Source organism: Dama dama, chromosome 8 (assembly GCF_033118175.1).
Source record: "Dama dama isolate Ldn47 chromosome 8, ASM3311817v1, whole genome shotgun sequence".
Lineage (NCBI taxonomy): Eukaryota > Metazoa > Chordata > Mammalia > Artiodactyla > Cervidae > Dama > Dama dama.
The window spans coordinates 44,321,335-44,337,072 of record NC_083688.1 but is presented as its reverse complement, the minus strand read 5'-3'; the positions used below and the strand labels follow the sequence as shown (position 1 = coordinate 44,337,072).

Here is a 15,738-nt window from a genome sequence, read left to right as displayed (position 1 = left end):
TGGGGTATATTTTAAAATATTAAGATAAGAAAATACAAAGAGTTTACACGAAGGAGTAAGGATAAAGTGTTAGAATTTGCAACCCAATGGTCTATACAGTCCATGAAATTCTCCAGGGCAGAATACTGGAGTTGGTAGCCTTTCCCTTCTACAGGGGATCTTCCCAACTCAGGGATCGAACCCAGACCTCTTGCACTGCAGGTGGATTCTTCACCAGTTGAGCCACAAGGGAAGCCCAAAAATACTGGAGTGGGTAGCCTATCCCTTGTCCAGTGGATCTTCCTGACCCAGGAATTGAACCAGGGTGTCCTGCATAGCAGGCAGATTCTTTACCAACTGAGCTATCAGGGAAGCCATTAGAATCTAAACAGGATGCCACAGGTACTGTGGGTACTCAATATAGACTTTATATTGACTAAGGTAGAGTCACATGAGTACTCCTCTGTACATTAACATTTCATTTCTCTGCTGGTTAGTTCAATGGATACCAACAGTTAACATGTGCTGGTATTATCTGTCTACCTATTGTCATCATTTCAGGGACACCAGGAAAATAAATTCTCCACTTCCCAAATCTAACTGTTTCATGCTGCAAATACTTGATCCAAGACATACTTGATCAAAGGCTTGTCCCAGTTGCTCCTCCAGGGTTTCATTCTGCTCAGACAAGGCATGATTCCTCTTTAAGAGAGCTTGTCCAATTCGAGCAGCTAGCTCCAGATCACGATCCCTCTGTTAAAACACCAAATACATCTCTTGAGTACAAACAAAATTAAGTAGTAGTTTAGAAATCCTGTAGTCATTAAAAGCAATGTCCTAGAAAGCATCAAGGCCCATTTTAATGCCCAGATATACAAACAAATACAGAGCCTGACACACAAATGGTGTTTAAAATAGGTGGTCAAATAGATGACCACCATAGTTATAAATGCAAGAGAGTATTTCTTAATATTAAGTGAGATTTATTGATCACCCTATTAATTAGGATACAGCAACTCTATCTTTAAACTTATGACTTTGGAAACTCAGAAAACTAATATAGTCTTTAAAATTGAGGACAGGGCCTGACACACAGTAAAAGCCCAATAAATATTTGTTGAATGCATTTGTCTTTGAGCATGGTAATGATACAGTAGGCATGTTGAAAACCAAGGCATGTTGGTCGGGGCCCTTGGCTAAGAGGAGACTCTGCCTTGGGCCCGCCGGTGTAATAAACTGCACTCCACTATTAAAAAAAAAAAGAAAACCAAGGCAAAGTTTGTATGCATTCAGAGCCAGAGGCTCAGAAGAAAGCATAATCAAGAACCCTATTGTCAACTGGTATAAGAATCATGATATGAAATAAAATAGGGGATATAACAGACTGGACATTTCAAGGCTATAGGGTTCTTCTCAGAGTATAGAGAAGTAGGGAGTCTGAAGGAATTGGTGGTAATGATGAAGGGAGGCCCAAGGCAAGAGTTACTCTATCTGGGTAGATGGTAATAACTTAGCAAGGGCATAGGGATTCCCTCTATATGGTGGGGGTGAGGCTTGTATTCTGTAGGATGGAAAACTATCAATATATTAAAACATCTATAAGTGCCTTATGGTATATGATTATGCTCACATTAATCACTGCAAATAAAATTAAGCTTTTTTTTGTTCCATAGTAACATGAAAACTGGTAGATGGGTTATCTCTAAATTTTCAAGGCCCACTTATTTCATTTTCAATATAGGCTAAGTGGCGTACATAAAATCATTCTGGGGAGCTGCCAGGGGTGAGGGGGACATGTGAGGAGAAGGGTACTTCAAAAAGAAAGATAATTCCCATAAGATCAACTGAACTTGAAGCATAGGGAGAGGTCTCTAAGACCACCACTCGGAAGAGATACACCACATATACTAAAAATGTCATGGACAAAGTGAGCTAAAATAATAGCCTGAAAGAAAGTAGAAAAGGGAAGGTGTTCCAAACTGTTGGTGTTTATTTGCAAACGAGCTGCTTCTTGAATGGGAGCTCTGTTTCAGGGTAAGTGACAGCAAGGATTTATTTAAAAAAACATATTTTTTTTAAAGATTGCTTTTCTAAGACAGTGAAGCCAGCCAGCATCATTATAACACAACAATAAAAAATTAAGTGCTGTGCAACTTTATAAAAATAAAATTCAGAAGCCATTCTACTTTGGAATACCAGTTGGTATGCCAGTTGTTCTAGCTGTAACAACCTTATACAGAACAACCTAGGGCAAAGACATCACCATTCTTCATTGATGTGCAAATTTAATAGCTCCTAAATGATCTTCAACATTCACTTTTTGCACTGGAGAAAAAGGACACATTCCTACCTCTGCCAGGAGATGTGTAACCATGTCGATGTCATTGTAAGTTCTGGTCATCTGTTCCACCCTGTCTGTGCCTAGAACTAAGATAGTCAAAAGAACTTGTTTATAGGATATAGAAATAACACAAAGTTTTAAATATTCATAAGAATTGAAAGATAACAACAAAACAAACAACCCAGGCTTTTACGAAAACTTATTTAGAATAAAAATACAGGTGAAAAAAGAAAAAGGAAAGAAATATTTCACACATTAGAGAGTCAGGACAGACCAATGTACTACAAACAAAACGTATATCATACAATGAATTGAGAAAGTATCAACTGGTCACAGGGTAGTCACCTCCTGACTATCTTCTCTTTCTGTGGTAAGACTGGAATTTTGTCTCACTCATGTTAGAAGATGTAGGCCAGAGAATTAACTGAACTACCAATCGTTTTATACCCTAATCTAAAGTTATTGAGGGGTGAGTTTGTGAGGAGTTATTCAAAAAACTAAGATCATGGCATCTGGCCCCATCTCTTCAGCAAATAGATGGGGAAACAATGGAAACAGTGATAGACTTTATTTTCTTGGGCTCCAAAATCACTGCAGATGGTGATGGCAGCCATGAAATTAAAAGACACTTGCTCCTTGGAAGAAAAGCTATGACCAACCTAGACAGAATATTTAAAAGCAGAGACATTACTTTGCTGACAAAGGTCTGTTGAGTTAAAAGTTACGGTTTTTCCAGTACTCATGTATGAATGTAAGAGTTGGACCATAAAGAAAGCTGAGCACTGAAGAATTGATGCTTTTGAACTGTGGTGTTGGAGAAGACTCTTGAGAGTCCCTTGGACTGCAAGGAAATCAAACCAGTCAATCCTAAAGGAAATCAGTCCTGAATATTCATTGGAAGGACTGATGCTGAAGCTGAAACTCCAATACTTTGGCCACCTGATGTGAAGAACTGACTCATGGGAAAAGGCCCTGATTATGGGAAAGATTGAAGGCGGGAGGAGGAGGGGACGACAGAGGAAGAGATGGTTGGATGGCATCACCGACTCAATGAACATGAGTTTGAGTAAGCTCTGGGAGTTGGTGATGGACAGGGAAGCCTGGCATGCTGCAGTCCATGGGGTCACAGAGTCGGACACAAATGAGTGACTGAACTGAATATATAAAGGAAATTAATTAGAATTCTGTTGTGACTATTTTGAACATCTGTGATCAGCTATCATGTAAGCTAATATCAATAATTAAGGAATAGGACTTGCAGGACTTTTTGTAGTTTTATTGTGAATCATAACCCTTTTAGCTTTAAAATTCTTTTTCTTTATAATAAACCTCATTATAGGTAGGCCCTTGCTATAAAATGAACTGTATACTGTTATATTCCTTGCATTACTGAAACCCATTATTTCTGACACTCCATAAATTCAGTAATTGCACTTGACTAATTTAGCAGTGGCCACAGAACTGGAAAAGGTCAGTTTTCATTCCAATCCCAAAGAAAGGCAATACCAAAGAATGCTCAAACTACCGCACAATTGCACTCATCTCACACGCTAGTAAGGTAATGCTTAAAATTCTCCAAGCCAGGCTTCAGCAATACGTGAACCGTGAACTTCCAGATGTTCAAGCTGGTTTTAGAAAAGGCAGAGGAACCAGAGATCAAATTGCCAACATCCACTGGATCATCGAAAAAGCAAGAGAGTTCCAGAAAAACATCTATTTCTGTTTTATTGACTATGCCAAACCCTTTGACTGTGTGGATCGCAATAAACTGTGGAAAATTCTGAAAAAGACAAGAATACCAGATCACCTGATCTGCCTCTTGAGAAACCTGTATGCAGGTCAGGAAGCAACAGTTAGAACTGGACAGGGAACAACAGACTGGTTCCAAATAGGAAAAGGAGTACGTCAAGGCTGTATATTGTCACCCTGCTTATTTAACTTATATGCAGAGTACATCATGAGAAACACTGAGCTGGAGGAAGCACAAGCTGGAATCAAGATTGCTGGGAGAAATATCAGTAACCTTAGATATGCAGATGACACCACCCTTATGGCAGAAAGTGAAGAAGAACTAAAGAGCCTCTTGATGAAAGTGAAAGAGGAGAGTGAAAAAGTTGGCTTAAAGCTCAACATTCAGAAAACTAAGATCATGGCATCTGGTCCCATCACTTCATGGCAGATAGATGGGGAAACAGTGGAAACAGTGACTGACTTTATTTTTCTGAGCTCCAAAATCCCCGCAGATGGTGATTGCAGCCATGAAATTAAAAGACGCTTGCTCCTTTCTTTGGAAGGAAAGTTATGACCAACCTAGACAGCATATTAAAAAGCAGAGACATTACTTTGCCAACAAAGGTCCGTCTAGTCAAGGCTATAGTTTTACCAGCAGTCATGTATGGATGTGAGAGTTGGACTATAAACAAAGCTGAGTGCCGAAGAATTGATGTTTTTGAACTGTGGTGTTGGAGAAGACTCTTGAGAGTCCCTTGGACTGCACGGAGATCCAACCAGTTCATCCTAAAGGAGATCTGTCCTGGGTGTTCATTGGAAGGACTGATGTTGAAGCTGAAACTCCAATACTTTGGCCACCTGATGTGAAGAGCTGACTCACTGGAAAAGACCCTGATGCTGGGAAAGATTGAGGGCAGGAAGAGAAGGGGACGACAGAAGATGAGATGGTTGGATGGCATCACCGATTCAATGGACATGGGTTTGGGTGGACTCTGGGAGTTGGTGATGGACAGGGAGGCCTGGCGTGCTGCGGTTCATGGGGTCACAAAGAGTCGTACACGACTAAGCGACTGAGCTGAACTGAATTTAGCTCCAAAGAGAAGAACAGATAGGACCCAAATGATTCCACAAGCACAGTAAGCAATACCTTTTAAAGCCAATGATGCATAATAAGAGAGGAACTTTTGACTTTGGAGAGCATTAATGAAACCAACTTGTGTTTGATTTAGACTGATTTTATAATTTGCTTGCCGTGAAATGTGAAAAAGCAGAGGTTTGAAGCAGAGAAGCTGAATTCATGTATTTGAGTGAGCTTGAACAAGTCACTAACCCCTTCTGAGATTCAGATTCATATTATAATATGGAGGTGATAGCGTCTCACAAGGTCATTAGGAGGTTCAAATATGATAATTTACTAAGTAGTATTTAATAAACTGCTAAGTATTACATAACTATTCATAGCTATACTCTTTAAACTGGTATGTATGAAACAGCCCCGATTTAAAATTCTCTGTAAACAATGCACTGAGTTGGCAGCAGAAACGATGAGTTAAGTTATCTTTAGTTCCCTGGACCCATCTTAACACTGAAGATTGCTCAAAAGATACCAGAGACAGGTTTTACTTTAACCTAAGCCTTTAATTTTTCTTCCCAGCTTCACTGCTCAAAATGAAACTAGGGATTACCCAGAGCAAATTATTAATGACAGTCTTACTTCTAGTTAAAAGTAAAACAATGTGCTGGGTTGTCAGTATTAAGAGATTGCTGGAAAAGTTTTAAACTGAAAAGAAGAAAACTAACAACAGCAGCAAGAAAAACAAAACTAGAAACATTTTTATTCCAAAAGAATTTTTATTTACAAGTAGGTAAAATGGCCCACACAGGGATAAAAGAAATAGGCTTTTGGGCCTAAGGAATCTTCACAGTTTAACTTGGTGGCATAGCTCAGGAACAAAGATGAAAAACTGAGGCAGAGACATGCAGTGTGTGGTCTCTTCTACCTCCTGTGTCAATAATAGACGGGGGGAAAATCAAGTCAATATAACCACACTCTACACTGCAAAAAACTAGCCAATGTTTGCAAAGACAAATGTAACACAGTGCAGTGAGTCTCAACTCCAGATTCTAACTTAGTTCATTTAGAGGGACCCCAGGGCACAAGTAGCAAGGAAAACACACCAGATATTCTGATGTGAAGCTAGGGATGAAAACCACTGAGCCAGGATTAACACTCAAAGAAAGAACCAGGAATCCTGGAAACTCAGTTAAAGACAGTTTTCATACAACTAATTTAAAAACTGCAGGACATGGTTTATATTATATGACTAACAAGAGTTGAAGATGAAGTGGAAAATTTAATTTGAAGTAAAACCAGTGAATTAAGGCTGTAATAAAACACTGTGAGATATAAGTCACAGATGATAAAAGGGGAATTGAAAATGAAGGACCCAGTAATTACAGAAATGTCTGGAATAAAATATGTTTTAGTGAGGAGAAACTAAAATACATTTGTTATAAATGCTAACCATCTGTCATAGACTGATAATTTCAAGCTGAACCTTAAGAAGATATTTAGTTTAATGATCTCATTTTCTTATATGAGGAACCTTACTGAGAGGAATTATGTGACATGTCCAAGATGGCAAAGCAAACTATTAGTGGCAAAGCCAAGATATAATAAGGAGGTGAGAACACCTTCCACCTCACAAGGTCCTAAGAAAAAACTTGGGTCTGCTCATTCTCAGTGATGGGTCTTTGCACCATGTTGCTATTTCTACCTTAGTACCACCAAGGTCAAAAGGCTCTTATCTGATGAAATATTAAGAGTACTCATCTGTGAACACAAGTTATAAAACAACATAGGTCCTGATTTTATTTTTAAGGTGTGAGTATGTCTATACATGGACTTCCCAGGTGGTGCTAGTGGGAAAGAATTTGCCTGCCAATCTAGGAGACCTAAGAGAGATGGGTTTGATCCCTGGACTGGGAAGATTTCTCAGAGGAAGGCATGACAACTCACTCCAGTATTCTTGCCTGGAGAATCCCATGGACAGAGGAGCCTGGCGAGCTACAGTCCATGGGGTCACAGAGTCGGACATGACTGAAATGATTTAGCATGCACTCATATCTATACACTTCCCTGGTGGCTCAGACGGTAAAGCGCCTGCCTACAATGTGGGAGACCCGGGTTCAATCCCTGGGTCGGGAAGATCTCCTGGAGAAGCAAATGGCAACCCACTCCGGTATTCTCGCCTGGAAAATCCCATGGACGGAGAAGCCTGATAGGCTACAGTCCATGGGGCCTCAAAGAGTCGGACACGACTGAGCAACTTCACTTAGCATATCTATGCATATCTATACACAAGAGAGGCTGAAAGAATATACATCAAAATGTTAATAGTGATTATCTCTGAGTATGGATTATAGTTGATTTGTTGTTCTCTTGTCAGTTTTTTGCTAATTTTCAATGAAGAACAAATGTTATCTTTGCAATAAAAAAATAGCAGCTCTTCTTCAAAGGCTCCGAAAAGGAAAAATGAATTTTCAAATGCTTAAGTATTTATTATGAGAAAGAAGTTAGATAATGCAACCAGAATTCTCCAGTTTGTTTAGTCTGTAGACCACCAAGCCCAAAGGCTGGGCTACCTCAACTGCACAGAGTTGCTCAATTGATAAAGGAACACAAAGGATTCTTGTTTGCAGCCTAATCAGTTCTGTCTTCTCTTCCTTAACACAATCCTCCTGATAAAGATAGGCTGTTTGGAATGATTCCAAAAGCACTCAGGGCAAGGCTCTTAAGTGTTCTCTTGGCATTTAGGCATGGTGATTAAATGCTTTCAAAGCAATAGACTAATTCCTCACTTTAATTCTGTAACCAGGAATGCAGGGCCAAACAGACTGACTTTATTATAATTAATCCTATCAAATTCTACTTTCCCTTCAGTTCTCAGAGGTTAAAATAAAAATGAGAAATGGTGCGGAAATTACCAATGCTCTGTGCTTGTTTCCAGACATGAACCTTCTAACTCTAAGAAAGAATTATTCATTAGAGAGACAATAAACATTTTTACAGAACAGCTTTGGTTTATGAAGGTTGTTAATTAATGTCCAGTATTTTTGTTTAATATTTGGAGACTCTAATGTTCCTGAACAAACATGGGGGAGATGCTTTTTCTTCACTAATTCTTTTTCTTCACTGATTCTTACTTTATAACACATAATTTTACATCAACTCCCCCCAATCATTTTCAGGATGGAAAATGCCAACGTTGACCCATTTTGATATCCCTGTTATTTACATGAGATGGTGCCTGAATAGTTCTCTCAAATGTCCTTTTTTAAGGTGTAGAGCTTTTACCGCAGTTATTTAATTTTTAAAAGATATCTGATCTTTCATCACTCTCCAATTCTTCCACATGAAAAAACAAAAACAAAAAACAAAACGAAACACAAACACTTCCTCCGCGACAGGGTAAAAGCAGGAATAGCTCCTGGTAACTACAGACAGGTTTTGAGGTTTTAGCTCCAGAGCAGTGTTTTTTTGCTACTATAATACAGAGAACATTTCTGCAATACAAAAAACTGCCTTCAAAAGAACTGAGATGGAAAAAAAAGGAGGCTGATCATACGTATCACCTAGGACAGACTTTCTCAACGGGGTTCCAGGAGAGAATTAAACCCCATAGATAATGATTTGAGAGAATTTTCTCACTAATAATACCTAGATAGGACATGATGTATAAGTGATAAGGTAACTCATTCTACAATAGATGTCTTAGAGCACATGACTTAATTCTTCCATGGAACTGCTCAAAAGGAATTATAAATCCGCTAACCTCTACAACTAGACTTATGGTTATTGCTTCCTGAGAATTACCTGTTGTATTTCCTTCCTGCAGGTAAAGGTTTCAAAGGCAGAGCTTGAGGAAAAGTATAACTACCAACCAGAAGTAATAATCTCTAAAACTGTACTTCTCTGCAAAATTCTGCACCCTCCCTAGTTTCTCAACTTCTCCAATTAACGTCTCTGTGAAGTGGCCAGTTTTGGTGACACTGCTTCAGATCTCTGGTTCTCAAATCTGAGTGCATCAGTACCAGCAGGAGGTCTTATTTAATTTAAACAGAGTAGGCCCCGCCCCCAGAGTTTCTGAATCAGTAGATCTGGGATGGGGACACAGGATCTGTGTTTTTAACAAGTACGAAGTGATGTTGATGCCTTAAATAAACTTATATAACCACCCCCTCTTTCCTTATGCATTAGGAAGTGGTAAGGTGATCTTTTATTCCCAAATAAAAAATACCCTGAAAAGCAGATCAGGTTTCTACTTTGAGCCTTCACATGAACAAACGGTACTTTCTGTCACGGTGTGACTGATTGCACTGCTTGTCCCACATGTCACTGTGGGACTCTCTTAATAAAATTAGAAAACCCTGCAAGCAAAACACATTCTTTGAGTATCTTAAACTGTGTGTGTATGGCAGGGACTGCCTGTGTGCTCCATCGCTGCAATCATGTCTGACTGCTTGTTACCCCATGGACTGTAGCCCACCAGGCTTCTCTGTCCATGGGTTCTTCAGGCATGAATACTGGAGTGAGTTGCCATGTCCTTCTCCAGGGGATCTTCCCAACCAAAGGATCCAACCTGCATCTCCTGTTTTTCCTGCATTGCACATGGATTCTTTACCACTCAGCCACCAGGGAAGCCCATGGCAGGGACTAGGAGGGAATTATTTTTCTGGACCCACCCATTGTTTACTTTTAAAACACATGAAAGCAATCTCTTTCTGGTTTGGAAGGGGCTTTGGAGAACAACCAGTATCCTTTTATTCATGTGAGGCAGGTTCCTATCCCAAAACTTTTGCCCGTTTCCTTCCAAATTTCATCATTTTCTTCTTACGGTACTTTGAACTTCTTTGTGTGAACTAAGAAAGAAAGTGCCTCTGCTTGGCACCTCTTTTATTAGTTGTAATAATTCATTTTAGTGAGCACGTGTCTACTGCCATGTGAGGGAACTAGGGACAAGAAGGGGCTGAAATAGAACCAGCGAGCTGAATCCTAGGATCGCTTGCCAGTGTCCATAGTAAATATGCAAAACCAAAAAATCTTGACATTTCAGGGGGACAGAAAACAGTGGAAAAAGGTGAGAGAATGGTTTGTATCATGCTTTTTAAGACCCTGGTCAATGTGCTAAATAAAGTAAATCACTTATCTTTTACATTCATAAGATACAAATTCATAATGAAGTCTATTTATATTTGTGTGAACTGTTAACCCAAAGAATTGATAACTTTAAAATAACAGTGAAATTAAAGTACAATATAGAGAAAAAGTGGGCTTTCCAGGTGGATCAGTGATTAAAAAGAATCTCCCTGCCAATGCAGGAGATGCAGGAAACACAGGTTCAATTCCTGGGTTGGGAAGACCGCCTGAAGGAGAAAATGGCAACCTACTCTGGTAAATCCCACAGACAGAGAAGCCTGGTGGGCTACAGCCCACGGGATTGCAGAGAGTCGGATATGACTTAGCAACTAAGCATGCAGTTACACAGAAAAAGTATTAGTGAACCAATGATAATCCTAATTGTTTTCTTCATGATCTTAGTAAATCATATGTAGTTTAATTTTCAAATTGTTGAAGTGAAAATAGTACCATTAGATGAAAGGAATAGGACAGTTTTCTAGATCCTGGAAGTATGGATCTTGTAACATCCTATTAACCTCTAGTTTTAATTACACTCTTGTTTACCTATAAACCAAGTATTTTAGAATCTGTCTACCTTTTATTTTCTAGTCTTTTTATGTAAAATTCATCCTAACAGCAACTCCATTAAATCATAACCTAAAACATCTTTTTAGCTAGTCTCCCCTCCCTGCCCCCTCTAGTGATGTACAGAACAAAGAACGTGTAAACTAAGTGCACTTTCTGTACCACTTTATAAAAATAATGACAAACTAAATTTATCCTGACAAAATTTCAGTTTGAAATTTTCTCACAAATCTAAAAACTCATGGAACAAAGGAAAATGGAATCTAAAAATGTGCCTTTTAAAAAGCATTTTCCAGAAATCTCAAGTAAGTAATTTCTCAAACTAAAAAGTTAAGAAAACCTTAAGAGCCCTAATTTAATATTCAGCTACTTAATAGAATAAACTGTACAGAAACAATTTTGTTTGAGTTCCTAATTCAAGTTTAAACAAACTTTACAATTCTTTTTCTGAGCAGTAAGTAACCTGGTTGTAGGAAAGTACCATTAAAAGTTAATAATTACTATGAAAATGAGGATTTCACAACAATCATTCTCCAGCTAGAATCTTTAAAACATGGAAACACTCACTGGGCAAACATCTAAGAGCTGATGCAATCTCATATCTAATTCAAATGAAAATAGTTTTATAAATATATCAATATTGAACTCAGAGACTTACTATGTATTCTAATAGCTATTATGCATACAATATCTTTATAGTGAACACATTAAAAAAAGGAAAGCTCAGCCTGAATGCAGATTTTTGGAATAAGGTAAAAAACAACAACAAAAAAGATCACTCTTTAAACTTTAAAATATAGAGTTCTATTTAATTTTGTCATTTTTTAAGGGTGTGGGATAAAACAGATCTATATTTAGGACATATCTGACTTAGTTTCTCACTGAAATATTCTCTCTGAATCCTTACATAAATAATGAAGATGACTATATAGTGTGCATGTATTTCTCCTTGGCATTATTAAAACTACTTACGTATCCAAGAACTATGTTTCTTAATGACTTGACAAGTTCCTGTGACTATGTCAGTTTAACGGACTAAATATTATATTAAGACAACAAATATAAAGGGATATTAAAAATTTAAACACGTTCACTACTTCTACTCAGTTTGAGGAAAGTACGAAGGAAAAGAGGAGAGAATTGGAAACCTCTGAGTATGCTCACAACCCTGGACACTCAGATTCTTAAAAACGATAAACTTTCTGCGTTCAGACAACACAATTAGAGTCATCTCTTCATGTTGTTAAAGCAGTTTGAGTTAAAAGTAGGTACAAACTAAACAACATTTAGGGATGCCAAAAATTGTAAAAGTCAACAAGACACTCATGATCTTTAGTTCAATGGATAAATTCAAACACTCACTCATATAACGGAAAGTCTCTTCAGCAAGTACTGGAGAGAGGGTGTCAGATGCATGTTGCTGCTGGTGTGGGGACTGAGTCCAATCTTGATTTTCATAAAGAAAGAGAGAGTCCACCCTGAGCTTATACTGGGGTAGTTGTTCTTCTAGCAGGCTCACAAGCTCAACTTCAGGGACATCTTCATTGGAGCAGACATCTGAGGAGAAGATTCCATGTAAATGAATCCAATATATTCCAATTTACTAGGCTACAGAGAAAAATCAGTGAAATTAGTTCTGTGAAAGTAAGAAAATCAAGAAACATTAGTCAAGATCATGTCGCCAATGATTTTTATTGCTGTATCCTGGAATTCCAGGTGGTCTTTCTCTAGGTTTCTTTAATATAAGAACTTCCACAATAGAAACATTACCATGTTTTTAATTATACTCTATTTAAAGTATATTGCTTAGGGAATATAACTACGTCTTTAAGTTTAGATTTTATTATTTCCTCCTTATCAATCTATTTAGTGCCGCTTAAAAGACATGTGATCTCAAATAACTCATACGCTTGAGGGAAAAAAGGCAACAAGACAACCAGCAGAAAATAGTGAGTTCAAAAGGAATAAAACGATATGTTCTTCAATAATAGAATTTGACCTCTGTGGAGGATTCTTCAAAATATGGAAAAGTTACATTTTACTATATTCTCCCAGAAGCTAGATATAAAAAAAAATCAATGTTTACTGGTTAAATGTTAAACAGTAATGTTAACATTCCAGCACAGTGTCCTACACTGGTACTAGAATAAGTACGTAATCACTTCTACTTTAAAGATGTGATACATTTAAAGTCTTGAATATCTTTTACATCACTACTCTCACCTGCACACCTCTAACTGTCCCTGCACACATTTCTCTTGGGCTTCTCTATCTTCATGTGTTTGCTCCTGGCTTCTCATTCCAAATGCTGCTCATCATTTAACACCTTCCACATTTAGCAGTTTACAAAAAAAGGTTACCCTTTTTAATATGCTTAAAATACTAGGGCTTAAAATACAGAAAATACAGGATGTCATCTCAACCCTCTCATTTTTTAAAGACATCGGGTATTTCCTTTGTGGGTGGCACAGAGAAACATGTTCTAACTCTGGCAAAGAACAACAAGGTTTATTTTAAGAAAATGTACCTTAAAAAAGTAAATTTCAACTACTTGACTTTAATTCAAAAATGAGGAGGCTGACATTAATCAAATATGAGGGGGCTGACCATATTAGAAAATCCTCTCCATATAGAAAGACAAGCAGTGGCTTCATAACCAAAACATGAGGTACATAATCACAGATATGAGGTACATTTAAAACCTTAAATGTGGGTCTGAAGAAGCTCCTCTCAACCCTTAGCAGATTGCTTAAGTAAGAACTCCAAAAATACATCCAAATAATATTACTATGAATTCTATGTGACTATTCAAATTTCTCCTGCCATGAATATATGACATACATATTATTATTGTTACAATATGTGCAGGAAGAGAAGTTGACTATCAATACATGCAGAGCTGAAAACAAACTCTGAGACACTCATGGGTATAATGCAAATGATGAGCAAAATTAATATCCATTAAAATAACTACTATTCCCTACAAATTTTCTTTTAATAAGCATTAATGAAATTCTGTGAAAATTCGCGATTACCAGTTACCTACTTCCAAAATGAGTATACACTCAAGGTTTAGTAGATTCGAATAATATCCTTCAGACTAGCGCCTCCTATTTGCTTCCGTATTTCTGATAATGTACTATTTAGTGATTTTCTAATTGTCCAGTCCTAACATTTTTATCCTCCAAATGTTCTTTTCTTGTGTTCACTTCTTTCTATCCACACTGCCTCATTTAGATTCAAGGAAGGTCTCTTCTTGTTTCTCTTGAATATGGCCTCAAAGTGATCTGTTCTCATTACATTCATATTTTCCTCCACATCTTCATATCTTTCTTACGTTACTCTCCTATGCAAAGCTAAGAAAGGCTTGAATTTCATCTAGCCAGACTGTAAAAACCTAATGAACAGTGTTGTTGTTCAGTCATTCAATCATGTTCAACTCTTTGCAACCCCATGGACTGCAGCATGCCAGGCCTCCCTGTCCTTCACCATCTCCTGGAGTTTGCTCAAAGTCATGTCCTTTGAGTTGATGATGCCATCCAACCATCTCATCCTCTGTCGTCCCCTTCTCCCCCCACCTTCAGTCTTTCCAAGCATCAGGGTCTTTTCCAATGAGTCAGCTCTTCACATCAGGTGGCCAAAGTATTGGCACTTCAACATCAGTCTTCCAATGAATATTCAGGAATGATTTCCTTTATGATGGACTGGTTTGATCTCCTTGCAGTCCAAGGAACTCTTCAGAGTCTTCTTCAACACCACAGTCCAAAAGCATCAATTCTTCAGTGCTCAGACTTCTTTATGGTCCAGCTCTCACATCCATACATGACTACTGGAAAAACCATAGCTTTGACTAGATAGACCTTTGTCAGCAAAGTAATTTCTCTGCTTTTTAAATATGCTGCCTATGTTTGCTATAGCTTTTCTTCCAAGGAGCAAGCATCTTTTAATTTCATGGCTGCAGTCACTGTCCACAGTGATTCTGGAGCCCAAGAAAATGAAAAGTTGAGACAATCAAAAGATCCTAGAAGGGTTGTGCTTGCTACTAGTAGAATTAACCAGGTGGGATGCATGAGACAAGTGCTCCAGCCTGGTGCACTGGGAGGACTCGGGGGAATCGGGTGGAGAGGGAGGTGGGAGCGGGGATCGGGATGGGGAATACGTGTAAATCCATGGCTGATTCATTTCAATGTATGACAAAACCCACTGAAATGTAGTGAAGTGATTGGCCTCCAACTAATAAAAAAAAAAGATTTAAAAAAATTAATTAATTAATTAATTAATGCTAGAATAAAGCATAATGGAATATGGTCTTGTGATCTACAAACTCAGATAGCAAAGATTAAAAACAAGACTCAAAAGAACTGATCTTATCAGCAAGTAATTTAAGCACCTGCCAAAATAACAGTTTTCCAAATAAGACAATAAAATTCAAACATCAATGTAACATTCAAAATATTTGATAACAAGTTACTAGAAATGCAAAGAATAAGCAATTTGTAGCCCATTACCAGTTGGAAAATAAATCAACAGAAACAAGCTCAATAATGACAAAACTGATAAAATTAGTAAAGAGAAATTTTTAAAAAGCCATTATAAATATGCTCAAAGATTTAAGAGGAAAACTTAAATTTGATGAAAAGAGAAACAAAAAGTATACTTATACTTCTAAAATTCAAATAGAACTAGAGTGAAAGAAAGTGAAGTCACTCAGTCGTGTCCGACTCTGCCACTCCATGTAGCCTACCAGGTTCCTCCGTCCATGGGATTTTCCAGGCAAGAATACTGGAGCAGGTTGCCATTTCCTCCTCCAGGAGATTTTCCCAACCCAGGGATTGAACCCGGGTGTCCCGCATTGTAGGCATATGCTTTACAGTCTGAGCCACCAGGGAAGCCCCCCAGAACTAGAGTACAATATCTAAAT

At 37.9% G+C, this 15,738-nt stretch overlaps 1 protein-coding gene across 1 annotated transcript in view; it reads right to left on the bottom strand.

Annotated features, from left to right (window-relative positions):
* TRAK2 (trafficking kinesin protein 2) overlaps positions 1 to 15,738 on the bottom strand; it is a 65,988-nt gene that overhangs the window by 19,168 nt on the left and 31,082 nt on the right. Inside the window, exons 3-5 of the mRNA XM_061149007.1 lie at positions 12,180 to 12,374; positions 2,330 to 2,406; positions 616 to 732 (exon numbers count right to left, since the gene is read on the bottom strand). Of these exons, the coding sequence (XP_061004990.1) occupies positions 616 to 732; positions 2,330 to 2,406; positions 12,180 to 12,374 (389 nt within the window). The remainder of the gene's footprint in view (positions 1 to 615; positions 733 to 2,329; positions 2,407 to 12,179; positions 12,375 to 15,738) is intronic.